Here is a 27,471-nt window from a genome sequence, read left to right on the forward strand (position 1 = left end):
TGTACTTAGCAACTAAAATTACGCGTTTACTACCGGGTTTACGCGCGAACGCGCAATTTAAGTACGCGTGTAATACATTGCATGCTGGATACTACACATATTTTTAGGAATACCAAAAAACAAATAATTTTAGTATTAAAAGCTTTTTTTTGTCTAATCAACAATGATTTTATTCCCGGTCTTTGAAATGAAACACTCGTATTAAAATTATACATTCCATTTTTTACAACTTAATTTAATTATAACAAAACAAATTAATAATAGGCCTATGAATGCAAAATTAACATCATTAAATTTCTAAAACTGACAATTATGTAAAATTATATGAATAATTAAGTCAAATGGGTTGAAATAACTAGGCCGAATCTTATTACAATTTGACATATTTAATTTACAGTTCAGCCAATTATAATTATTGATAACTAAAACTGCTAATAGTATTTAGTATTAGGCCTAGACTTTTCATGATTTTTATTATCGTTTTAATTTACTTTACCACCGAACAATCAACAACATGCAGACATTTTGCATAATTTAACTTTGGTTGAGCCTTCTATAACGTGTATATTTTGTTGAGATAAATATAGTAACGCTCATGCCATTAAGCTTTATTTTGTATATTTTATGGAAATAACAAATTATATAATAGTCAATAATATAATATTCAATAATAGAAACCACTTTATACAAAAACAAAATATTAATGTCGTCAATTTTGATAATGTAATGCATGTATGAACAAGCAATATAAATTGTTTTGCAAATAATTTAGCTTCTAAGAAACTCTTGTTACATTATTATCTATTATTCTAATCACAATTTGGAATGAGATTAGATAAATCAAAACATATCACTTCATAGAATCACGCTTCGCTATTTGCATTGTTAGGTTGACCTTTGACATCTAATCATTGAGCAACGCATCAATTTCATCGAGTAAAGCATCACTGCCGACGTCATCATCGTCACCAACAGATGAGCTTTCTAAAAGGTCATCAAGGTCATCATCATCTTGATCCAAACTGAAAAAAAAATTAATAATAAAAGAAATACATAAATAATATTGAGAGTAGACAATTTATTGATTTCTAAATTAATTTAAAATTAATATATATTATTTATTTTATTTCAAAAATGTTTCACGAGGGTGGTAGATCAATAAATCATAGTAATTCATACCTATTTTGTTCAGTTAATGACTTCCTACTTGAATGTCTTCGGCGACCCACACTTGACCTTCGACTTGGTTTGACCTTTGTGACATGCTCCTGAGTTGTAACATCAGCAGAACTGGATAATTTACCGGAGGTAGTAGTGTTACTCAGTACTGCTTCTGTGGATGTTGGAATGTCAATGTTGTCTACTTCTGGATTTTGGAGACTAGATTTAGTGCTGTCAATCACATCTCGATGTTGGAGACTAGATTTAGTGTTATCAATGTGACTCTGTTCTTCTTTTGATGGTTCATCCTGGAATTAAAAGTACATAAGTTTTAATTTACTAGATCAATTTTAAGTATATAAGAATACTAGAATATGTTTGTTCATATATTTAGTTTGTAAAAACAATCAATAGTTACCTCAACTTGTGAAGATACTACTGCTTGTTGATCTGTGGGCTCTTTTGTCATTGTTTTAACTTCTAGACCTGTACCTGCTGTCCTCTCTACAACGTTTGCTTCTGCTAGCCTGGAGTCTCCTAAACTTGTATCAGCTGGACTTGCATCAGCTAGACTTGCATCACCATGGCTAGCATCAGACCTGCTTGCTTCTGCCTCTTTTGTACTTGATAGAGCAACCTTTGAATCGCGTTGGTCTGTGTCTGCTATGACTACTTCAGCTCTGGAATGTGTTGTAGAATCTGGTGTTGTAAGTTTCATTACCTTATCAACGGAAGCTGAGCTCACAATTGATGACGCTGGCTTGCGTTTTAATCGAGGCCTGGTAGTTGAAGAGGCCTCCATTGAACGCTTTATCTTAACTGCAAAAAAAAAAAAAAAATTATCTTTACAGTTATTTTTTTGATAGTGTAGACAGAGCTTATCATTTTGACAAATGTAATTACTAAATGATTTAAACTAGATAGATTTAATTTAAACTTTCCAAAATATGTGAACATTGCAACCTGTAGGTCTGCTAAGCTGTCTAGACACTATCAGTAACTTGTTAAAACGTAAATGCTATCCGCCATTGTAATTACCAATACAAATGAAGTTCATTACAAACTGCCAACATATTATTATACAACAGAGTAGGAAGATGTATGGATGATATTAAGATTTAATTAAATACAGTAGATGTATATTGGTTGTTACTGTTGTCTCCTATTAAAACAATCTGGGTTCAATCTTACTTTCACAGACAGAAAATCAAAATTACATAGTACTGTATTTAATTGTGGTTCCCACTAGCGACGCAACGCAAGGACGTACGAGCAATGCAAGCGAGATGACCAATGACAAGCCACTGTTCGATTAATCCATCGCTTGTGATTGGTCAAATCACTTTCATTGCGTTACGTCCTTTTGTTGCGTCGCTAGTGGGAACCAAGCTTTACAGTACTTGTTTGATCAAATTTAATATCTAAAAATGTTTTACCTTGTTTTGTTTGACTTTCTTTTGTCTTCTTTCCTTCAGTCGTTGATACATCTTTCTCTTCCTTATCCTTCGTTTCATCATGTTTCTCTCCATTCTTTTCACTTTGTATTTCTTTTAATGATTTAATCTTAATGTTTTCCAATTCTGTTGTTTTAGGTTCAATGTCTCTTTTCTCTTCAGACGCAGGTTCTATTATTGATTGTGAAATCGATCGTCCCGAAATATTTGTTTCATCAATTTCACCGATTACTCCTTGTTCTTTTAACAATTTTAGTTCTTGTAATCGTTTTTCCTTTCGCATTTCCACAAACGATTTAGATTTGGGCTTTGCCGTTTCTTGTAGCATATTACTAACTTCTGTATCTGAATGTTTAGGAGAAGGTCTAGGATTTGGCCTAGCTCTTCCTATCTTTATGCTAGGCGGCTTGGAATTTGACAGTGGTAGCTTGCGTTTCACATAAACTTGTTCTCTATCTGCTACAGTTTGTGAACTATCTACCAGTTCTTTCTTTATTTTACCTTGTAGCGCTATTTGTTTTTGCTTTTGTTTCTCTCTCCAGCTTAGCTTAACCCCAATGTTGGCGCGTTTCTCTTCTACAATCTCCTCAATTTGATTCTCGGTTTTTTCTTTTTCTTCTTTTTCCAGCAATTGTTGATATTCTTCTTGCTTTTTAAGTTGGTTTTCCTTCATTTTCTCTCTCCATGTTTGTTTCTTTGATATTTTTTTTGCTGTATTTAAAGTTAGGGCTGGTTCTACAGGGAGTGGATCTACGACGGGCAATATATTTCCTAATTGTTCTTTAATTTCTTGCTGTTTCTTAAGTTGCTTTTCTTTCATTTGTTCTTTGAATTTTTTAAGATTTGAATATTTTTGTATATCATTTTCACTCTGAAATTAAAATAAGTTAGAACATGTACTATACAAAAAAAAGAAGAAAAAACAAATATATTTGAATAGTCCTGGTTACAAAATTTGGGGAAAAAATAGAGGGGTAGGATTATACTTGGATTCTTGAACAATGGATTTACTAAAGTCCTTTGTCTCAATTTAGCCTACGTTAGGGTGCCAGATTATACTTGTATGATATAAATTTAACAGGCATATCGAAACCTCTAAATGCCCAGTAATATACAGTAAAATATATATTTTTTAATTATTAATTTATTAACAATGAATGAAAACAACAATACCTGTAGATTTAGGCTGACCTGTGTGTTGCTTTGACTCTGTTTTAACCTATCTGATATTCCTGAAAAAGAAAAAAAATTAGTCGATCTTTTATTCACTAGAAGTGCAATAGATGCACTACAATTATGTCAAATAATGAATTAATTGTGTAGAATCATTAACTTCTTTTACTGTGCAGAACCTTGTTTCGCACATAGGTCGGTCACAATTATGCAGTTTCTTTCTTTCATTCCACAAAATGTTTTATTATTCAAAATAATAGATTTCTATTTTATGTAAACACAAACACACAAAATTGGATACCAGAACAACATTTTTACTCATCAGGATCGTACATTAATTATTATTTTAATCCTTCAAAAAGGTTTTGGAGCTTCTCGTAGATCTTTTAAACTTACTATTTTGTACATTGTACACAGCATTGTTTATTTTTCTTCTTTTTATTTGTGCACCATTCATTTCTTCGTTTGTTTCATCTTCTTCACAAGTTTCTGGCAACAAAATTTGTTCACGACGAGTCTGAAGACTCTTTAGCGCCCTCTTTCTTTTCATTTCCTCCACAGTCTGTAGACTTGTCTGTCCAGTTGTTAAATCATCTATGTCAGTTACACCTTCCATCTTGCTGACACATTTTTCGTCTGAAATTTGAAATTTTAAAATAATTTGTACTAACTTTTTCCTTAATTTTATTGTACAGTACTTTGATAAATTTTGAAGTTTTTTACTGAATTTCATTGTTTTTAAATAAATAATAAATAAAATAATAACCATGTGTCTGCTGGTGGATGGGTTTCATAGTTGCCGACACTGCATGACGGACTGGATGCTTCGTTGGTGACTGCACGGTTCGTGCTATCGGCTTTGTTACCGGTGAACCTTCAACACTACTGGTTTCATCTTTGAAAACAAACAAATTTAATCTATTTAAATGATTATAAAAACCAATGGATGACTGATTATGTTGCAATAGTTCCTGATGATTAAATAAAGATCGAAAAGTTGAATCATTGCCTGCCTGTCGTTTTTTGGAGTTAGTTTTAAAAATGATAATATAAAGAATAAATACAGTTTTTAGTTTTATTCTAACAAAATTTATTTCTTATGTTTTGGCAATTTGCAATGTAAAAATATGTATATACGTATATACTGTATTACACATTTTATAAATAAATTTGAAATTTATACAGTATATTGTTAAAAAATCATTTGATGAGGTTATGCTGCATCATAGATCAATATAGTGTTTTTTGTTGTGACACTGCGCTGGCTTCTTAATAAATAGTGTTAATTAATTGTACAGTGATTGTGATAGTATTATGGTCTAAATAAAAAAGTAATAATTATACTAATGAGATGGAAGTTAGCCCTTGTATTGTATAATTAATAATAATGTTTATTTAATGATGCATGAAAAAGAAAAAATAAAATACAGCAGTGTAATAAATGAATTTGATAAATAATGTATCACGTCAGTATCGTCTGACATTCCACATTATCTAGCAAGTTTAATGATAACATGAAATTGTTTTGTCTTTTTTTTCTCAAAAACAGCTCATTTGTCAATACTAAGAAAATGTGGCCAACGTTATATCAATAATACTCTTTTAATCTGTTTTAATAACCTATAAGAAACTCAATTACTTTATGGCAAGCAGGAGGATGATAGATGGTGCAAGGATATTCTTTTGACTGGATTGCATTCTCAGTAAATACTTAGTAAAACTGCTTTTCAAAATAATCCAGTTAAAAGGTATAAAAGTATAAAGTAAAAGAAGTAAATAAGATAAAAATAAAAAGATTAATGTTTTATTTATTTTTATTTAAGCAAACAATCAAAAATATAAAAAGTAGCAAGAAGCAAGTTCTGGCTACACTATCACATTTTATGTGACAAAAAAATGTGATGTGCCAATATATGGACATGATGATGTCATATCACTACCATATTTGGGCATATCACTACCATATTTGGGCACATCACACTTATTTTGTCAAACTAGTTTGATAGTGTGGACAGAGCTTTATTGTGCTAAGAGGTGGCAAAACATGGAAAAAGCTTCTGACACAATAAAGCTGGAACATCAGTCAGCCAGCAGGCCATTTGTAAACTTGTACTTTTTATGCGATGAACAGGGTAACGCACTGTAATAAATAAATACCTAAAGCCTATTTACAATCAAGTCACTATTGCAAATTAAAATTCATTCTGCACGTAAAACGACTGACTGATTATTAGTATTAAGGCTAAATTCGCATAAATAAACTTCCACTATACTAATTCCTCAATTTATAATTAGGTATTTCCCAGGTCATGACCTTTTAAAAATGCTTATTCACAATGGAATACATTTTGTATATTACAGCTGAATCTCATTGAAATATTTTAAATAAGTTTAGTGTCTCGGTTTCTTGGTCGGGGATGCTTTTTACACCTCACAAATTTTCTATACTCATCGTAAAAATAACTATTCACAATGGTTACCTTCACTGTCATTGGGTCGTACTACTACGGGATCTATGATAGGTGTCTGGATTGAGAAGGCTACCTCCATCTCGTCAGTCTTGATGCTGTCATCAATCTTTGGTTTTGGAACCATATGATTGGTCAAATGGGTACGATGGTATTTGGATGGTGGTGGCATCATGGGACTTTTTATGCCTATTTAATAATAAATGAACAAAAACAAAAATATTATATCAATGATGTGATGATGATGGATGACCTACTGTAGAAATAAGTCAGGTCATTTTAATTCACACATACCAAACTGTAAATGTAGATCGTACAAATGACATTTCATTGTTATAGCTCATTGTTACGTAATAAGTGAATGAAAAGTTTTAAATTTCTAAATTACGCATTCAAGAAGTCATATGTGTTTAGCGCACACTTCCGATAGCTCCTCAGTTAAGTACGTACAACTTATCAGTGGGCAGAAGTGTTCAATTACCGTGTACTTAAGAAGGTCATATACTGTAGTGGCACAATGAGTTAAGTACTATGTATGATGCATGTCATTCTTTAGAATAGCCTGAATAAAACTGGATTAATTGAAACTGTTCACTTATAGTTTTAGTCAACGCAAGGTCTTTGCTAGGACATTCATTTATTATGGTTTAGATTAACTCGGTTCAATAACCTTTTTACTTAATTTTTAAGTGACAATTGAATGTTGAAATGACTATTCATGAATGTTAAAATGAATATTCATGAATGTTAAAATGAATAATCATGAATGTAATTGAATGTTAAAATGAATATTCATGAATGTAATTGAATAACATATTTGGCATTCTTCAATACACAATAGGATTCATTGTCAGATCATTTTTGGTTCAGTTTTTCTCTGACAGTCATTTATTATGGTTTAGATTAACTCGGTTCAATAACCTTTTTACTTAATTTTTAAGTGACAATTGAATGTTGAAATGACTATTCATGAATGTTAAAATGAATATTCATGAATGTTAAAATGAATAATCATGAATGTAATTGAATGTTAAAATGAATATTCATGAATGTAATTGAATAACATATTTGGCATTCTTCAATACACAATAGGATTCATTGTCAGATCATTTTTGGTTCAGTTTTTCTCTGTCTTTCAATCCCATTCACATTTTATTATGTTATAAAATGTCACCGAAAATCGGTTAGTGTACATTCTTTAGTTACGTTTTTTCTCCTTTTGATAAACATTCTTCAATTGTGTTTGTATAATGAAAAAAAAAATGTCACTTTGTATTATGGTAAGACTCGGGCAAAAGCTGTACAAATGTTTTTACAAAGGGTTAGTGAACAGCTGTATTACATCTAGTAATGACTTACCAACTGGTTGAATTATCTCTTCTAATGATAAATTTGTGTAATCTTGCTGTGACGAGTGTTTGAATGGGCAATAAGGCTTCTTACATCCTCCAGGTTTACTTTCCCAAAAACATGCTATGGTTGCCCGATTTTTCTAATAAAAAATGCCAAAAATGTTTTATCACAACATATTAATAATATCATAAATCAAGTTTTTGGAAGCTGTGGTTTTATACATCACATCATACGCTGGAATAGAAGTACAGTAAAACATTAGTATTTTTACTGAATGTTCTAATTTCTAGATTAATTATTACTAGCTTACACTTAGTTCCATATGCTTGTAGGGGCAGGCTTTCTTATAGCAGCGTCCAGCTCTCCACAAGGTGCAAACAACTTCCACGCCAAGGGCTGCCTCACAGTGTCGAAAGGGACAGCCATCACCCTAGAAAAAAAATAGCAAATTTAGAATGTTTTCTTTAGGATTATGTTTACAATAACATGATTGCATTTAGCTGTCAAACAAAATATTGACTACTGTGTAGCAGTCAACGGTATCAATGGAGCTTAAAATAGTATTACCTGTAGTGAGACAGAGATTATGTTATAATATGGTATTACTGCAAGTTACTGAACATTTCACAGCAATCACAATAACTATTAAGTTTATTTATAAATTAAAACTACCTTTGTGCACGTGGAGTAATAAAAATAATAACAATCTTGTCCAGATGGATCCATTCTTTATTTAAACAAATCTAGAGAAAAAAATAATAAATTTTAAAGAAAAATTCATTGTTCTACTGCATACAAATAAATTCATGTAAGTGTTGTAACTGTATTTAAACTAATTATTCATACTGTAGAACCCATCCAACTGTACCATGGTAGGACACACATGGAAAGAACAAAGGGCAAAACATAACAATTTTACAGTAAATATAGAAGTGGATGATGGTGTTGGCTAGTCTAATGGATCAAATTTAAAAAAAATTATTTGGTAGTAGGCCAAAATAATTAATTTTAAAATATAAAATTAATTTCTTCAGAGTACAAATAAATGCTGCTATGGTAAAATAATTCTTCATACTGTCATTGTAATACCATAAAACTCATCTTTTGGGATACCTAAGGTACTATACAAGACATTTTCCCATGAAACAAACAATTTAATTATTTGGTAGGCCATGATTCAAAACTTGTAGCGTCTACTCAATACTGAATATTAATCATTATAAAAAAAAACCATTGATTGAACAACATAAAAAAAAGCATCAATAAATCAATGGAAAATTACTACAAAATATATTGGATTCACTTTTCTATTTTTGGCAATATCAATTTAATTTTTAATGAAATAGTTAAATTGAGTATCTGAATTTTCTAGATAGATTGCGAGTATAAAATTCCTTGGAGAATTATTAAAGTGTGCTTGTTGCCATAAATCAAGGTTTTTGTGTATTCATAATCAATTTAATTTGTCATCAATTTACGCTGACTGCATGACAATGAATGTCACCTACGGGTTTAAGGTCATTCCGTTATATGAAGTAGTGAATGTAAACAGGGTCTTACCTTGTCAATGATGTTCCTTTGACCGTTAACTACAAAATGACAAACAATTACAATCAAACGTTCTATTTATCTTTTTCCATCAAAATTCAAAGTCTTTTTCCAGGACAGTTTTCTTCCAAATTAAATTAATTGTTCATGAATCTCTTCGTCGCTTTTAAACTTCTAAAACTGTTGCTTAATTTTGGAATAGGGAACCTTGTTGTCCCAAATAACAAATATTATGACGATTGAATTGATTATGAAGTTACTATGAAAATAAAAATTACTAAGGAATAGGTGTTGGTGCTAGGTATTTAATTAAAAAGGGGTGATTTATTTTTGCTCTGTACTGCAGTTAGAAAGCAACTCTTTGATAATGCATAAACTTCTAAAATTGTCTTTTTTTTTGGTAAAGTTGTTTCGCAATGAAGTTAAACAAACTGGAATTAAATGAATGGCAACAATCTTCGTAGATGAATACTGATCAGCTTCTGATGAAATTTAATTTAACAGAAAAAAAATTAAATCTTGAATAAACAAACTGGTCATTAAATTATTGAATCCTTTCTACTACGCTACGCTGTCCTTGCTACTAGAAAACAAACTGCTACAAAACTTGTTGACAGTTCTGTACTTCTATGTAAAATCAATAATCAGTTTACACAGTCCACATTTTGAGTCCACATTAAAAGAAAACGTCACACATGTACTGTAGTCCAAAGTTGATCTCAATCCTTTAGCCGTTTTACTTGCAAACTTGTTGTGGCGTCAACCACCTTAATATTTCTTAGTATTTTAGTGCGTTTGATTACACAGTGAAAGAACGACCACCACCAGATTTGACTTTTAGTAAGGATTATTTTGGGTTAAGTTTAGGGGGATTTAAACAAAACAGTCAAGAGATGTTTTAAATTAAATGATTTATGTATTAGGTCCTATAGTAAAAGGAGGTGTAAATAAAATATTGTACATTGAAATACACATGACAATTTATGAAACTAACTTTCACTAACTATCACTAATTACCAGTGATATTTGTTATTTTGTTTGCTTATTATTGTTTTGATACTGTTCTGTACAGTACACTTAAATTAAAGACCCCTTCCCTTCAATTTTGGACGTTTTTTGGAAAATAATACATATATATCACTTTAAAAACATTAAACCATGTCATTCCTTGTCTTAAATGTACGTTTTATGGTAAATTATGATAAAAAGTGAGAAACAATGCACTACCTAAGTAGCTCGCGGCGATCGACCTCTCGTGGACGGTCTTAGGCCTAGCCTAGCTAGGCTTAGTTTTGTAGGCCTAGCTGGTAAACATCGGTAACGTACGAACATCGTACGCTAGCTATATACCTAGCCTGGCGTTGTATAGTTGCTGCTTTAATTGTCTATCTATTTTTGCCAGACTCCGTTGATACAAATTGGGGAAAACCCGGTATTTTCGCTGAAAAGTTAGGAGTCTTCCATTTGTTTTGGCCTCACGATCGATCGAAAAGTGGCCGAATTACAGGTGAAAAACAAAAATATCAATCCGCGCGCAATGCATTTTGGGATTTATAGCGGGCCGCTATAATTATTAGAATCGACTTATTTTTCACATTTTTAACCGTTTAAAGACGAAAAAAGTTATCGTAATAGGACCATATAGTATTATTTTTACATTAAATATAGTTTGTGATCTTAAATTAGATCTAAAAAACGTAGGGAAGGGGGCTTTAATATTGTAAAATAAAATAGTGTTTTTTTTTATATATGCCTAGGCTTGATACATTTGTTCAGGTGTATATGGTTACTGAACTGAAGATCTGTTCTGCTTCCTATATAAACTGTAAATATTTTATATATATATTGACAAGTACTGTGCCTCCACAACTAAACCAGTCAAGAAACCTAAACAATTTTGTAGACAATTTTTTTTATTCCTGCCTAGGCCCATAGAGATATTATAGTGAACTATAATATCACTATAATAGGCCCCTATCTCTATGCTAGGCCTTATCATGTGTCATAAATATTTATATATTACATATAAACACACAAGCACAGCCAAGCCAGCCATCACTAGGTTAGTAGTAGCCTGTTGTGTTCATTCTAAATAGATGTTTGGGTTAGGGTTGAACTGAATCTAATCGTAAGAAGTCCAACTTTTTGTTTACTCTCAGTACTTGCGTTTGTGATGAAAACTGAATCTAGGCTATTCTTACAATACATCCCTCCAAATAAAACTGCATGCCCTACCTTCTATCTATTTCTAGCTAGGCCTAGATTAGGCCTAAGTAGTAGTATATTATAATAAGCCGACCCAACTGCAATTTAGACCAATAACCCTAGGCCTAGGTAAGGCAACCCGAGACCGCCAAATCTCTTGAACTGAACGAGTGGCTCCTCCTCCTACTACTACTACTACTACTCTAGCTCGGCTAGGCCTTATCCTAGAACACAACGAAACAGCCTGGCCTAGCTTAGCCTCAGCAAAAACGGTACACGAATCCATTATTCCTACCTTTTTAACACTATATTGGGCATGGGTATTACCAAATTGTGTAGTACTATATTATAAAGTTACAAAACCATGTACTTTTGTTCTAGAAAATGGACAAAAAGCGAACAAAAACGCAAGAGAAAATTAAAACTTGAAAGTGTCACATCAGCAGCTCTCTTCGCTCGAGTTTTCTGAAATATTGATGACGTCATAAACTAATTGCCAGGTTCTTCTTGACGAAATAGCCCAATTTCGAATATAGGGAACGAATTTTGGAAATTAATATTATTACAAACACTTTATGACAAACTCAACAGTATACATTTGCACTAACAGTACAGCTATTATATGTTATATATAGGTTTAGTGCTGAAGAAAAATCCTCGGATGGGGTTCGAAAATTTCACAGGTAGGCGCGGCCTACGTGAAAATCTTACCTTACGGTGTGAAAAGTTTATTCTCATTATATACTGTAGGTTTAGTTTGTGTAATTTTCAACGGTAATTATTTTTGCCTCTAACCGTCTGTCAATCAACGATTAATAAGAATTTCAATCAATTCGAAATAGCTAAAATATTGTGACTAACTTTGTTATTTTGCTTTCTTGAAATTAAAACTTCGACAACACTTCGTTCTTCTGATAAGCAAGCTGAATTGATATTTTTAAAATAGTTAAACCAAAACCCATGAGACATATTGATCATATTTTCAAGTAAAACTAATTTGTCTGGGTATGTAAAACTAATGACAAAATGATATATGTCTAAACATATATCATATTTACCATTTGTGGTAAACAAAGGTATATAGCACAAAATGAATACGTCTTCACCAAAATATACGAATATCTATGATTATGAAATAGAAATATATGTATAGAAGGCCTATATGTGGCGCAATATATTATTACATGCATGTAGGCGCGCCTCTTAAGTTATTATTTCTGTATAAAACAGTAAAAAGTCTCAAATAGAATTAGATTAACATGTTTAGAATTTTGGCAGCTAGCAAATGAACTACTCAATCATTTGCGCGCGCAAAACAAACACACACATAATTAATAGGTACGTTAACGTGTTTCATTGGTTAAAAACAGGCCAACTGCGTCTCTCTCTCTAAACAATGACAAATGTTTCTTTTGTCGAGGAATAATGCCAGGAAGCGCGTAATGCCCTCCTAGCGCGCGATGAGCAACCTATAAAAATGTCGTCACAAAATCGAAAGGTCTCTAACATACGGACACAATTGTGCTGGAATTGCTTTGAAGTGAACCAGACCTTAGATAAGTCAATCAGCACTTTGTTCAACGTGACGAGAATCAATTACGGACCAATAGACAGTTTACTATAGAACGTACCTCTAGAGACTCTGTTCGTATATTAATGCGTTACTAATAGCTAATTAAAAAAGATACAGCATCGATCTATAGAACGATAAGTTATATCGTATGACGAAATCTGAAAGAACAATACTGTAAAACCTTTCAAAGCACGTGTTAAATATGCAAATGAGGAGGTGGGAGTCTTATCTGATACTTAAGATCCATCTAAGTTTTATTGGTGTCCTTTAAGATCTAACAGTCAATCGTACCAACAACTGGGTTTGGATACAACTATTAGGAGACACGATTTGAAGCAACAACCACTGAGGCATCCTACTACCTGTGATAGTTTTCTTTTCAATATTGAACAAGCTTAAACACTGCTTCATCAAAGGGTAAGTTTACTTTTTACAGAATCGTGATAAACTTTATTATTATATTATATTTCGATGATTGTTCAGTGAATAGTATTTTTACACGTTAAATGTATACGTCGTAAAATAATAATACAATTACGGTACACATTAAATTATATCTGGGAATGAAGCGTTTAATAATAAAATTAAACTAAACTAAGATTGAATACAATCTTCAAAAGAAAATGTTGGTTATTGCTTTATAAATTAGATACACGTCAGCAGTATGTTAAATGTCTAAGGACCCCAATAGAAGCTAATTCTAGATTAATTGGGCCTTATGAGACTTAGTTATATATAAGCACCATAAAGTTAATCAATCATCCTGTAGTTAATTTGCTATTATGTATATTTTACCATTTATAGGTGTGGGCCCCGGAAATTCAATTCACACTGAATAATGCAATTTTAGCAATATGTAATGAAAATCAGCAAATATATGTGAATAATTATGTTAATTTTTGACAAAAACAATCAAAATATTTGTTCAAATTGCATTTATAAACAATTCTAGAAGAAGAAACTAAAATCTTTTTATTAAATCAGTATAGGCCTCCTAAAACTTTGTTTTTAAAAATGCTATCGAGCAAAATAGCATTAATTCCCAAATAATCGATAAAAAATAAATATTTATACAAAACCTCATTAAATTAATTCTTAATTCTGAATTTTCTATTTCTAGGGAATACAATATTTGATTAGAATATAATATAATTAATAGTGAGCGAAATTTACTTCTAATACATGATTTATTATATTATAACACCTAAAAAATCTATATACTTTTTGTGAGTATTATATTAAGCTTGGGTCCCACTTGGTTGGACGCGCAACGCAATGACGTAGGCGCAACGCAAGTGAGTTGACCAATCACAAGCGATAGTTCGGGTGATCCATCGCGATTGGCCGAATTGATTGCACTGCACGCTTACGTCCTTGCGTTGCGTACTAGTGGGAACCAAGCTTTAAATTGATTATTCAAAGCATGGTCAAAATGTTATTTATTGTTATTTTGAATTCAAATAGTGGACTAAAGAATAAAGGACTAATACAAAGTTATTAAAACATTTTACAATCAAATAAAATCGCTAGATTATTATAGCTTGCAGGCTATACGTCCTTAAAGTGCTTTCCGGTTGTATAGATCGATCCTATCATAAGCATGATCGCATTGGTTACGCTAACTTATCTTAATATTGCCCTTGATTATTTCGCGCAATTTATGAGAGGATTCTGTTTTTGGCGCGAAATCTCCAGAGTCTGGCGAAATACCGAAATTTACGAGAGTGGATATAAAGAAGGATGTTCCCAGACGTATTGCCGGGTTTTTGATGTTTTCCCTTATTAGTAAATGTGTCCTCGTAATAATTACATCGTTCGGAGTTTATGATTTGATAGAAATTCATTCCTGAATTTGATCGTCTTCGTTTTCTCTACAAGATAAACAATCATTCGTTTTTGATAAGTAATTAAAATTGTAATTCATTTTCCAATTTGTCTATAAATCAAGATCATTTCTATATTTGCGAAGAGAACATTCAACGGTTCTACTTGTAAAGAAATGGCGCTTTATTAATCCCATGGCCGTCTGTTCGATCTTGATTGGGTTCTCTTGCAATAATAACATTCTTACTAAGAAACATTAGTTAATTTTGTTATGAACAAATTGCAGGTATGGAGGTATATTACACAATTCGCTATTTCAATCAAACACAATAACTTTCAAAATACAGGACAGACAGACTCAAACGAGAAGCACCACAAAATCTCCATTTTTAAGCCTACTTATTTATTTCAAGAATTGCCCAAAATAACTTACTACGAGCAAAAATCGGTCGATCCAAAATAATAATTATTAAAAGACTAAAAAAAAACATTTATATGTAAAGAGAAATGAATATATGAAAATAAAAGTGGGACGAACCCACATAAGACACAACAAAAAACAATAACTTTTACCCATTTTTCCATTTTAGAAATTCTTACATTAACCGGAGGTCACTCAGAAAAAATAAGTATGATCTTCCGTAGTACATAACAAATTCTGCACGACAAGGATCCACTTACCAGTAGCTTAACTTAAGATAGTGACCATGAATGTACTTACGTGTAAAAATGGTTATGTAATGCTACCTGAAGGCACTACTGAGCAAACATTAATAGATCTTAATTAATTAGTCTACTTCAAGTGCTTAAATCAATAATCTTACTCTGACTGCTTATTTGCATGTTAGGTTGGTAGTTAAGAACAAAACAGACCAAGCTGGTAGCTAATCACTGCATAAGAACAAGACAAACTACATCAATTAATAACATAGCTACATCAACTATTAATTTTAACAGCAATTGATCGTTTAGCGATTTACCTCCTGTATTTGATATTTCTAACATTTTTGTTTTTAATATTTTTTAATATTAATATCTCATGAGGTTAACCAGCACTAAACAGTTTAAATTCATTTTTATTGGCCCTATGCCCAATATTTCAGATATATATATTTGTATAAAGGACAGAAATGTACTTTTCATTAGTCACCGCGGTAATGTCGTCAGTTAAGCATGAAAGAGAGAAGGAAAAGGTTTGTTGCAACTAAAATGGTCCAAAAGAACGCGACTACCGGCAGATATGATGGCACAATTTAATTACTAATTTCTTTCTTGTATTTCTTTAGCGACATACCGAGTGAAACACCGTATACAGTTGACTTTAGTGAGATATGGAAACGTTCAGCTTAAATAGACCTTACTCGACAATAGCAGTATTAATACTGACGGTATATATTGCAACAGTATCAACGACAGGCATAACACACCTTAGGTTAGACAAACGAGGATCCAATGGCCCCAGAGGTAAACTGGTCTTCTTTTTTGTTGTCAGTAGTTTATGTCTATGGAAGGTAATCGCCGCCAAAATCAGAGTAACAAACTTACATTTCTGCGATTGCCTTCAACAGACGATCCCAATATTTGGCAGGTAACGCAAAACAATCAAATTAGAAACTAGAGAGTAAAATGTTAACGTTCGTAAGAGTTCGTGGAATTAGATTCATTTTTTGTTGTTGGTATAAGTGTTTTTCTTCTCTCCAGATTGTCAGTGGCATCAATTATAATCATTTCCATTTTCAAAAACAAATTAACATTTGAAAAATCGTGGAGTAGCCTAATTAGCTTCTCAACAAATTCTTTCATGATGCGACTTATTAATAATGTTATTAAAAACATTTCTTCGAACTAGTGATAACCTTATCATGAATACGAATGACGCTGAATAGTATTATATTAAATTCGGTCAGTGTTGGAAGAAGACGATAATAGTTACGTGTGAATTGATATATTCTTCCACTGGGAGTGCGCACCACAATTCAATAGTTTGCATTTGTGACGTTGCTTGTTCATAATGATTGATTTGTGATGTGTGGGATAACAAGAAATACAGAACCAACTACGTTTTTAATTATTTTTTTCCAAACTAATTTAAAAATTGTTAACTTTCGATCACTATGTTTTATTGCTTTAGTTTACCAATTAATATATAACTGTTAGGGTTAGGGTTACCGTTATATGTTCTTGTGTTAAGCCGATTTTCCACTTTGCGAATTTATTCGCGCGAATCAAAAGCTTATACGCATGCGTAGAGAGGGATTCGGAAGATGGAAACATGAACGCATGCGTATAAGCCAACGCTTTGAGTGGAAAATCAGCTTTAACTGTGTTGAAGATGTTTGTTTAAAATCTTTTAGTTCAAGTTTGTCAATGTGGTAGCATGGGTTTGCAGAAATGCATGAAGGTGTTTCTTCCCGCCTGTTGTATACAGCATTCATCACTTGGTAGCAGTGTAGTCTGCGCACCAATGGGTAAAAAATCTATGGATGTAAGTATACTCTACAGTTAAAGCATACAAAATAATAATAATATTCCCCCAAAACATACAAAATAAAGCTGAATACAATCGATACCAATCAATAAATAATTGATTGATTGATAATTGATCAATAAATAAACAATCGAATCATTTTTTAGTTCCAATCAAGTTAAAGATGAAATTTTCATTTTTGAAAAAGCTATCAAAAACGGATACTTACTAGGACGTTTCTATTTCTATCAGAGATCTTTATAAAGAATTAATTAGTAGGCGAGCGTAAGTAATTCCGTTTATCTTTCAAAAAGAAAGAAATTTCATCTTTACAAAATTAGAAGCTAAATGGAATTTTTTGAAGTTATTGACTTTTGCAGAAAAAATTATTGATTTTTTAAAAACAAAAATTGGTTTCCTGGTGACTATTTTTTTCTTAATTTTTTTCTAATTTTTGGTCAAAGCGCCATTAAAATGACCTATTTAACAAACTTTTTGTTTTCAAGGAGACAATTATTTTCAAGTGAAAATAATTGAATTTCTACAATTACCCTATGCATTAGCTTTCTGTTATAGTAAAAATATGTTTATTTTATTTACTTTGTGAAACTTTTAGGAAGAGTTATTTTTGGAACAGAGCAGTCAATATGAAGATAATATGAACATATATAAGAAATTTAATTTCATCAAAAACTTGCTTTCATCAAATGAGCTTTTAAATTCCGATACAAGTAAGTCGTTTTGTGCTTTTTGTTAGTATTATGACAGATGATGAAATGCATTGGAAAATAAAACTTTATTGATTTTAAACAAGCTAGAATTATTTCAAAAGTGTACTAGTACTTTAAAAGTGTTATTTGAAAACGATTACGGGTGTACGAATTGATTTTTTTATAGATTTAACAGAGCAGTTCGGCTCTGTATAAACTCTACAAAGTAAAATCCGAATAAAATGATGATTAGTTAAAATCATAGAATTCCACAATATTGATATATCTGATTTATGACAACATAAATGTACGATACATTTTAATGATGAAAACATCATTCCACTCTCACAAAGAAGAGTTCGGCTTCTGATAAAATCAGATTTGTTGATAAATGAACAAATCATACGTCATCAATCAAATCATACGTCATAAATCAAATCATACGTCATCAATCAAATCATACGCGTACATTCAATCAATATTAAATTTAATTTAAATAAATATTGATGCTGTGTTTTTTTCTTTAAAGTAGTTCCACATCTATTACAAGACGATAGCAGCGAGGAAAGGTTTTGAGAGGGAATTATTGTGGAATCAGCAAGACACCAAACATGGCAGATAAAACAATTTAAGTATGCTGTATAAAGTTCAACAAAACAATCATTTTTGTTTTTAAGAATTTGTCGCCGGATATTATTTTTAGTTATAAGTGAAATAATTAATAAATAATTAATCTATATCTCGATTTATTTAAATTGAAACGGAATTCCATAAAGAAAAAATATGTAATAAGCTAGTACGTGTTTATATGTGAATCCTTGACAACTGAATAAAAAAACAAACCGGTATTTAGTAGAATCTACATTACATAGTTTCCACTAGGACGTACGGGAGTATTTGAATTGTCGCTTATGATTGGTCAAATCGCTTGCGTTGCGCGTACGTCCAATGCGTTGCTTTCTGTATAGTGGCAATAAATCAAGATATTAACATTAAGATTAACTAGATTTTAGAAAAATGTTACCACTGCTATTTTCTTAGGAGGCTAAAGAAATTACTTTATTTTAAATACTATTATATTAATTTAGCACTTTAAAATAAGTCTTCCCAAACGAATTACTTTTATTAAGACATATTTTACAAAATATATAATTTAATATCGCAGGGGGAAAACGGTAAACAAAACCTCGGCAAAAGCGCGTAAGCTTCTAATTTTAAAATAAAATTTTAGTTATGAGGAAAAGAAATGAAGGAAGGTGTTATTAGTTATGCATGAGTGCCCTCTACGATATATAAGTTAGATGGTAGACTGTTTAGGGTGACGTAACGACTAAGTTTAAACATTGTACTATTAATTAATCAATATTTTCTTGTATTTTTTGTTTTGATTGTACATAACTTATTTAATACACAGAGTGATAACAATTCTGAAAACAGAAATAAATGCTAAGAAACACGAATTGTTTATTGATGTATATTTTCTTTGTACTATATTATTTTGTATATATTACATACGCTTATTTGTAGTTTTGAGGTTTTAACCGTGGGCATGCTTACAACAAGTACACATACTTAAAACAAACATAGAACGTTTATAACTGATGTGCGTTAAAATGCATAGTAAATTTAATCCTTATTGCAATTTGTTTAAATACGCCGAGTTTTAAATTTTCAACTGAGTTGATAATAAAGACATACTCAAGCAACTTATATATTAAATATATGTTTTAAATGTTCCTTTAAACTGGTAAAGAAACTTCAAATTTCTTATTTATTTAGAAAGAGATAAATTCGAACCACCAAGCGACCTCATCTCGCTCTGCTTCAAGTGGGCCTATAACTCTTTAGTAATAAAAATGGAAAAGACATTTGGCATCCTATGTATTTTTAATAAAAATTTCTTTGCCATACTTGGACAGTTTAGACCGACGTTAAAAAGTTCATCTAGACTCCAATAACCAGACAGCAGTTTAAGATTCTAGGTGGCGCTGTGTTTCATTTAAATGAACAACTCGCAGTGCTCTATCTCGATTGCCAATGACTGGAAAGATGCGACTAAAGAAAGAAAAAATAATGAAACAAAAATATACGCAAAAATAGCCAGATTAATTTTACTTTTCATTTGTTCTTGGTAGTAAACATGCAAATTGTCATGTGACCACTTTATCGCATTTTAAAAGTTACAGCGCGTACAAAAAAACGTTTACATTCGCGTTAAAAGTTTCTCCAGAATATTCAAGACTTTAAAAGTTTTTATTATGATCATATTTCCTCCATAATTACCGATGAATAAAACTAAAATCGGATGCTTGGATGTATTATAGCTCAACTTAAAAAAATCTTCACATCAATAATATTTTCAACCATACCTCAGTCTTTGATCTGATCAACGTATCCGAGTTCGTCTGGCTTTGGTTGCCAGGCCACCGTGACCAGGCAGACGACCCTTTAGCTGTAGCTGGTCTCGACAAGATCGATTTCCCGCATTTTTCATCATTTAACGTTTCAACAATGTTAGATTTGTAAGTTTGCCAATTAATATCTGATAAATATTTCATGTACAGTTCCTCGTCAGATGGTATACTGCGCAAGAAAAACAAAATGAATTTTACGTTGATGAATCGTTAAGCTTGGTTCCCACTAGGACGCAACGCAAGAACGTAAACGCAAGCGTGTTGACCAATGACGCCCATATATATTTTGGACCCCGTTGGAAATAAGTTATTATAATACTTTTACGGGTTATCTTGGCGAAGAAATCTGGGTTTTGTTTCTGTTCATGCCTTGCTGTTTGTAAATTGTTTATCGTTTTTTATGCCAAATTAAAGAATAAAGTATCCCAAAGAGAGTAAGTAAAGGTAGGGCTAAATTGGACACTTTTAGTATCTACAGAAATAAAATGAAGATTTCAAAACCTGGTCAACCTGAAATAGTGTAAACTTTTACAACATTGATAATAACTTTAACAATCACCTCGAAGCGGGTTCATGATTTCTCGAATAATCATCCAGTAACTGTTTTGGCGCGTATTCTTGTAATTTTCTTTTCGACACGCACATCAGACGTACACCGTTACTGACAAGTATTACACCAGTTGGTTTATGCTTCCCGTCATCCGTTTGCTTCACTGACGTCATTTCCTGTGAAATCAAAGCGTTAATGTCACTAATGTATTGTAATTCTATTGTGCTAGATTTGAGTGTGTTGGATTATTGAATGCTTTCATGAACTTTCCAAAAATGGGTCGAATGTAATTAGTTTTGAAAACATTTATTTACTGAAAACATTTTATGATTTGTAGTTTTGGGTTAATTACGCATTACCAGTTTATAATTCAATATCGAGAAACATTCGCACAAAGGCGCCAATCAACGGCTGCTAATTAAGCGTTTCTCGGTGTCTTACATGTTAAAGTTTGAACTTAAGAAAGTACAACACAGTGGTATAATAAACAAACCTACATAACTGGTAATTACGATACATACATGATTATCTACGAGGTAAATCTAGAATAGTCAAGATGTAAATAAGTTGGTTTATTCTTCTCTTCTACCCTGTAATCTGAGACCTTTATCAGAGTTGATGCTTGTTGCTTTACATTTTCTTTCTTACATATCATTATATGGCGACTATAATATACCATGGAGATATTCTCATTCTTATACGTAAATAATAACAAATGCATTGGGACACACATATAGCGTTGTAAAGTTTACTGCAAATTGAAAATGCTTTATTGCATAAGATATCTATACAAAATCAATCAACTAAAGAAGAAATTCAAAAGAGAGAAATTAAGGCTAAGCATTTAACCAATTCTTATCAATCAATTCTCATCAATAACCAATCAATCATCAATCAATTCTCATCAATCAATCAATTAATCATCATCAATCAATCGTCAATCATCAATAAATCAATCATCAATCAATCAATCAATCATCAATTCATTATCAATCAACAATCAATCACCTAAAATCAATCACCTGGACTCGCCATTCTCATCAATCAATCAATCATCAATCAATCAATCATCATCAATCAATCGTCAATCAATCATCAATAAATCAATCATCAATCAATCAATCATCAATTATCGATCAACAATCAATCACCTACCGTGGACTCGCCATCTTGTATATCTCCAATCTTTATGTAGCATTTATTGTGCTTTGTAGCATGAGGAAATGTTTTTGTATTTCCGCCACTGGACCTTGGTCGAGGTGGAGGAAGGTGTCTATCTGCGCATGCCCTTAAAGAATGACTGTCGCTCCGCATAAACTTGGACAGATCTAGTTCCTTTAACATCACTAATTTACCCTGCGATATATAACATTATAATATTACCATCACGTGTTATCATCTACATAACATTATCCAATGTTTTTTAAGTCGGGGTCTTTTTTAAAATAACATTGAGAATCACCAATAGTTACCTTAAGAACGAAATATAAATAATCCGTGGCTATAGTATCTCTATCGACTATTTTCCCGTACGAAACTTCTCGGATCTGTGACTCGAAGCAAAGTCGATGCAGATTGGCTTTGGGCCACTTTCGGAAAAAGTCATATTTTCTAAAATAATAAAGAATAGTTATTGCAATGATACGATGATGATGTTATTTTTGTTGCTAAATCTTGGTTTCCACTAATTGGACGCAACCCAAATGACATGGCGCAAGGCAATGAGTTGACCAATCACAAGCGGCAATTCGGATGACGTGTCGTGACTGATCATTGTCATCATCAGTAAATAAAACGTTTCCTAGATTGTGTTGTTTTAGTATGTTTATTGTACTTCTGTCTGTTTGCTTCCGCGTCATAACATACCAAAAATAGTTCCATCAATTTTTACATAATAATTAACTGAATTAATGACATAAGTGTGTGACGGTTTAATTCACATTTTCCCAATTACGTCACAATGTCGTTTCCTGACGTAATATAACAACACGTGTTCTTCCGTAAATAATTGATAGTCACGGTCAATAGAACAAGTCGAGTGGGTAAAAAAAGGATTCTGATGAGGATCTTAAAATAAAACACACAGATAAAACACATCAATAAACATTGTCATACGATGGAGGAATTGTTTAGAAGAATGGACAAACTAACGCATATTGAGACGAGTTAATGACGTAACTATATCAAAGGCTTGGTTCCCACTAGTGCAACTTAACGCAACCTACGCGCGCAACCTAAGAAAATGCCCTTCCAATAATTGTGTTTGCCCCCGCCTGAGTGAAATCAAACCTGCGATGTTTGCAGCACTGTTGTTGCGTCGTTGAACCGCGCTTAAAGCCTGTTTTCCTGTCGACGTTATTCGACGCTGTCGTTGTTGATCGTTAACAGTTCAACGACGATAGCGATAGCTCTGGATAGATACAGATTATACGTGGGACAAGCTACGCGGTTTTCCGCTTACCGTTCCCGCTCGTCTGTGTAAATTATCCTTAAAACGAAACTGGCGTTCCATACTTACTGAGTAATGTCGATCTTCTCAGTCAATTCGCCTTCATAAATATACGGGCAAGATTCCAGAAAAGTATCTTTCTCGATTTCGAATAACTCTGTTGGCTCTCTGCATATAATTGAAGCCGTACGCCTGCCATCGCCTAAAAGGGCCAACTCCTGTAACACAGTGAGAGGGAGAGAGATTATTATACCAACAATTATACATATCCGACACTAACATAATAAGTAATTGGGTAATTACAGGAAAAGTCTATGGTTTGAGGCTTAATGTGTACAGTAGATTTAGTCGTGAGTTACAACCCTGGCACAGGTCAGGATTGAACCCCGGACTTTGGGGTTGGAAGGCAAACATGCTAACCAAGTAGGCCTACAACTCTATAATAACGCCCGGTAGCTTTAGTTCATACAACAACATCACATTCTCAAACCTCAAATCGTAAAACAGAATGTAGGCCTAAATGTGTTTATAGAGACGATAATGAATGAATGATAAAAGTGTAAATGTCTGACCCCAAAACATGCTCCTTTGCCGATGATATTGACTGTTTGTGCCATTACTACCCCAGTCTGGTCTTCTATGTCTAACTGCACAAACACCGACCCAGAGTAGATGAAGTAAAAACCGAAACCAACGTGGCCCTGTCTTACGATCACTCGACCCTTACCACAACTAAAATGGAATTAGTAACACAATAAAATATTAATATTATTGGTAATTATTTATAAGGAAAACTCTCAAATAAATACCGTAAAGCTCTGTCTACACTATCAAACTTTTATGTGACAAAAAATGTGATGTGGCCATGGACATGATGATGTTATTTGATCATACAACTACTATATTTGGGCACATCATACTTTTTTGTAGTTTGATAGTGTAGACAGAGCCTAACATAAACTATGCGCGCACGCGAACCACTTATTTTGCACGCACGAAAAAGTTGATATGGTTTCCTTGATTTTGAAACTAATTTTACCTCATGTATCTGGCCACTCGACAAAGTTCCAATCGCACTTTGTTAGTAAAACGTTCAAAACTCTTCATGTCATTCATCACTCCGTATATCTTGTAAATTGATTCGGGCGTTCGGTCCTTCGGCAATGTGTCGGCAATCTGTGGCAACCAGCTGGGGACTCGTAACTAATAATTATATAATTATGGAAAAACAATATCAACACAAAGTAAAATATTATTAGTTTATCCATCCAAAATACTAAATTTGAATTTGTTAATGTCATTGTTCGTCTTGGATATATATGGGGTGCTATACGCGGCAAAGTGTCGTGCGTGTGCGTCCCATAGATTAGTACAGGTACAGTATTTTTGGGGTCCTCATGAGACAAGGGGATACGCTTCTATTGCGAGTCCCATAAATATTATTATGTGAGGAATTGAATTAGATTTAAAATGATTAACGGATTGTAGGCCTATTGATGTTACCGAATCCAAAATAAAGTTGAATGTTTACCGAGTAGCCTTTCTGGAATGTGTTTTTATTAAACCGTAAATTTTCTTTCTCTTCAGAGGTACGCGTAATGTAGTGTAGTTGCGCCACGAATGTTTCAGTTGTAGAATCCTTTGAACTGCGCAACATACACGACGCTATCAACGATACAACTTTAATGATCCGCATGGCTCGCTTCAAAGTTTCTCGTAGCTGAAAAAGAAGAACAATCAAATACATATTTATAATTTGCTGAATTTAATGCCATCTGATTGGTTGATGAGGCGCGTATAAATATAGTCAATCGATTATGTAGGCCTATCTAATCATTGATTGGATAAGGTTTATCGCAAATAGCTTGATTACGCGAGGAACGGCATCGCACAATGCATGATGGGAAGTGTTCGGAAGCAAACGTCACGACGCGTACGTACAAACAACAAATCACGTACGTACGCGTCGTGACGTTTGCGCGCTCCCAAACCCTTCCTATTTGCGATAAACCTCAATGGATAGTTCTTACTCTTGTTTTTCGTGCAATCGGGTCTTCGATTTCCGCGTCACTCAATCGGTGCAGAATACGTGGTTTCCGTGCAGTCACAATCTCTCCGTGAAACCCCAGCGACAAAGATCTACAATGACGACAAGTAAACTTCAAAACACAATATCTATTATATTAATTAAATACCATAGCACATCAATTAGTGGGTAAACGTTTTTCGTATTTCAACATTACGTTTTTATTCATAATTTATTTCGATGCTTCAGTATAGTTAGACAAATATAACCAGAAATTAAAAAAAAACGTATTAATAACAAATGAATCATTCTGTACATTAATGGTCGTACGCGCGCGTTCACTGAGCATTCAAGGTTGGTCATTATTACGTATTATAAAACCATTAATTCATCATGGTAGTAATAAACACTCAGCACATAGAAATAATTAGATATATTACTTATTGTGTATGGTAAGACATTAACAGACACATGTTAATGAAATAGCATTAGTATAAGTACTTTGTTTGATCGTTACCCAGGTGATAATGTTGCCTAAATAAGTATGTTTAACCATGTGTGACCATGTTTGATTACGCGTACATCAGGGACACATTTACAACAAGCTTTCATTACTCAAAACACTCAAAGTTAGAAGAAGATAAAAACAAAAACATCTGAGTGTCATCAAACCAAAAAATATATTTTACTGTATAATGAATTGTTCACTCGTACAGAAATGATGTATTGTTTACCTGCTGATGTATTGACTAATTCAAAAGAAAGTCTCTAGTATCCACTTAAGTAAAGAGTAGGCCTCATAGTCATTCTCAAGTTCTCAAGTTGTTATCGAATAAGTATTGTAAACTCAGTAAATAAATATTCTTTCAAACGTTGTTTAATTTAGATGAATAGAATCGAATACTTACACGGAGTTAGCCGACAACTGATACATAATCAGTATAAAGCCTAACATAAAGCCTAACATAAGCAACGAGGTTTTAAATGTCAATTAAGGTACACGGAAATAATTCATGAATCCATTTAAAAATGAAATTGGAAAAAAAAAATTAAAGGCGAGAAAATTATAACAGATAATCAATGGCACGATCCGTCGATGTTCGTAAACATGGTGTTTAGTTACTTGCTGTATTGTTCGAGATCTTAAACTAGCAACGGCAAAAAAAAACACAAACAAAAATCAACTAATCGTAACAATCAATTCAAAGCTATGTGCCTTGAAAACCTATGTGTAGATGTACTCAATTATGAATTTGTATTACTGTATCGGCTGATTAAAACACAATGAAATAAAATAAAATGTATTTTTGATTGTACCCTATATTAATCTGATCTTAATAGCTAGGGTAATTGATTAATAAAAATGGCCTGGTATAACTAAGCTATATGATACACATACATACTATGTTGTTTACGTTTAAGAAAAAATTATGATTATGAAAGGCCTACTTATTAGATCTTAGATAATGCCTGTGTTAGTGCCATAAATTATGATTTTGATATTAACATCTTTTCGATAAATTACATATAAACTTTAACCCAATCATGGAGGAACCAATAATAATTTACCTGCGCAGTTTTCTGCACCGTAAATCTGCTGTGGATACCTTTCTTGATGGTTTTGGTGTCGTACCAGTACCTTTACCTATACCATTCTCCTCAAGTATTCTGTCATCGATAATAGGCCTACTCAACACAGGAGACGAATACGATATAAAGCGGTCCGATGTTTTTCTTTCTCTTTTGACTTCGCTTGTACCACCGTACTTATTTTCAAATCCATGATTGTATAAAGGAAGCGACGTTCTTGTCCGGCAGTTTGTCGTTTCGTCCCGAATTGTAATACCGCTAAATATCGGACAGACTCGCTGGTTGGACATTTCGTCTGTTTGAGTTTAAAACTGAGGATCGTTTGTTCCAGACAACGCGTACCTTCTCATCCTCCGCCGGGAGTAAACGCTGTTTTAATTGGCTAATTTTACACAATTGATTATGTGCATTGTGTATTGTTCCTGTATTGAGGTTTTATCAACATAAACTTTTCGTCTCACGGAACAGGTGGTATATAAAACTTCCAAGTTGTTAATGTTTATACT

At 32.6% G+C, this 27,471-nt stretch overlaps 3 protein-coding genes across 8 annotated transcripts; 1 reads left to right on the forward strand and 2 right to left on the reverse strand.

Moving 5' to 3' along the window:
* Positions 1-158: 158 nt before the first annotated feature.
* LOC144847385 (uncharacterized) lies at positions 159-11,813 on the reverse strand. Of its 5 annotated transcripts, none has more exons than XM_078703704.1 (13): positions 11,658-11,813; positions 9,170-9,198; positions 8,282-8,352; positions 7,920-8,039; positions 7,616-7,748; positions 6,269-6,445; positions 4,555-4,683; positions 4,185-4,424; positions 3,789-3,847; positions 2,598-3,486; positions 1,580-1,980; positions 1,180-1,469; positions 159-1,022 (listed from the first exon to the last, which is right to left on the reverse strand). In XM_078703704.1, exons 3-13 carry the CDS (start codon positions 8,333-8,335, stop codon positions 905-907), a joined length of 2,610 nt encoding a protein of 869 aa, XP_078559830.1. In that variant the 5' UTR covers positions 8,336-8,352; positions 9,170-9,198; positions 11,658-11,813; the 3' UTR covers positions 159-904. The 5 variants fall into 5 exon arrangements, with proteins under 5 accessions (XP_078559830.1, XP_078559829.1, XP_078559828.1 ...); XM_078703703.1 differs by having other exon boundaries at positions 9,170-9,364; XM_078703702.1 differs by having other exon boundaries at positions 9,170-9,639.
* Positions 11,814-13,157: 1,344 nt separating this feature from the next.
* Positions 13,158-19,375, forward strand: LOC144848273 (uncharacterized). 2 transcript variants are annotated; one of them, XM_078704985.1, is made up of 5 exons: positions 13,158-13,352; positions 16,046-16,223; positions 17,114-17,244; positions 17,843-17,957; positions 18,466-19,375. In XM_078704985.1, exons 2-5 carry the CDS (start codon positions 16,091-16,093, stop codon positions 18,510-18,512), a joined length of 426 nt encoding a protein of 141 aa, XP_078561111.1. In that variant the 5' UTR covers positions 13,158-13,352; positions 16,046-16,090; the 3' UTR covers positions 18,513-19,375. The 2 variants fall into 2 exon arrangements, with proteins under 2 accessions (XP_078561111.1, XP_078561112.1); XM_078704986.1 differs by having other exon boundaries at positions 18,469-19,375.
* Positions 19,376-19,768: 393 nt separating this feature from the next.
* Positions 19,769-27,255, reverse strand: LOC144848906 (uncharacterized). The gene is made up of 11 exons (XM_078705857.1): positions 26,945-27,255; positions 25,380-25,488; positions 24,881-25,069; positions 24,389-24,552; positions 23,922-24,081; positions 23,419-23,567; positions 22,373-22,511; positions 22,056-22,256; positions 20,910-21,076; positions 20,306-20,519; positions 19,769-19,991 (listed from the first exon to the last, which is right to left on the reverse strand). The coding sequence occupies exons 1-11, from the start codon at positions 27,253-27,255 to the stop codon at positions 19,959-19,961; spliced, it is 1,836 nt and encodes a 611-aa protein (XP_078561983.1). The 3' UTR covers positions 19,769-19,958.
* Positions 27,256-27,471: the final 216 nt, after the last annotated feature.

Source organism: Antedon bifida, chromosome 7 (assembly GCF_963402885.1).
Source record: "Antedon bifida chromosome 7, ecAntBifi1.1, whole genome shotgun sequence".
NCBI classification, from domain to species: Eukaryota; Metazoa; Echinodermata; class Crinoidea; order Comatulida; family Antedonidae; genus Antedon; species Antedon bifida.

Bases quoted from the DNA above. Each gene is read 5' to 3' on its own strand.
- LOC144848273 (XM_078704985.1), top strand. From the start codon at position 16,091: ATGGAAACGTTCAGCTTAAATAGACCTTACTCGACAATAGCAGTATTA. The intron at 16,224-17,113 runs GTAAACTGGTCT...AAAATCTTTTAG, and splicing joins AGGATCCAATGGCCCCAGAG to TTCAAGTTTGTCAATGTGGT. The intron at 17,245-17,842 runs GTAAGTATACTC...TGAAACTTTTAG, and splicing joins TGGGTAAAAAATCTATGGAT to GAAGAGTTATTTTTGGAACA.
- LOC144848906 (XM_078705857.1), bottom strand. From the start codon at position 27,255: ATGTCCAACCAGCGAGTCTGTCCGATATTTAGCGGTATTACAATTCGG. The intron at 25,070-25,379 runs GTAAGAACTATC...CTTCTTTTTCAG, and splicing joins CGATTGCACGAAAAACAAGA to CTACGAGAAACTTTGAAGCG. The intron at 23,568-23,921 runs GTCAGACATTTA...ACTGTGTTACAG, and splicing joins GCAAAGGAGCATGTTTTGGG to GAGTTGGCCCTTTTAGGCGA.
- LOC144847385 (XM_078703705.1), bottom strand. From the start codon at position 8,335: ATGGATCCATCTGGACAAGATTGTTATTATTTTTATTACTCCACGTGC. The intron at 8,040-8,281 runs GTAGTTTTAATT...TTTTTTTTCTAG, and splicing joins ATTACTCCACGTGCACAAAG to GGTGATGGCTGTCCCTTTCG. The intron at 1,981-2,597 runs GTAAAACATTTT...TTTTTTTTGCAG, and splicing joins AGAAAGTCAAACAAAACAAG to TTAAGATAAAGCGTTCAATG.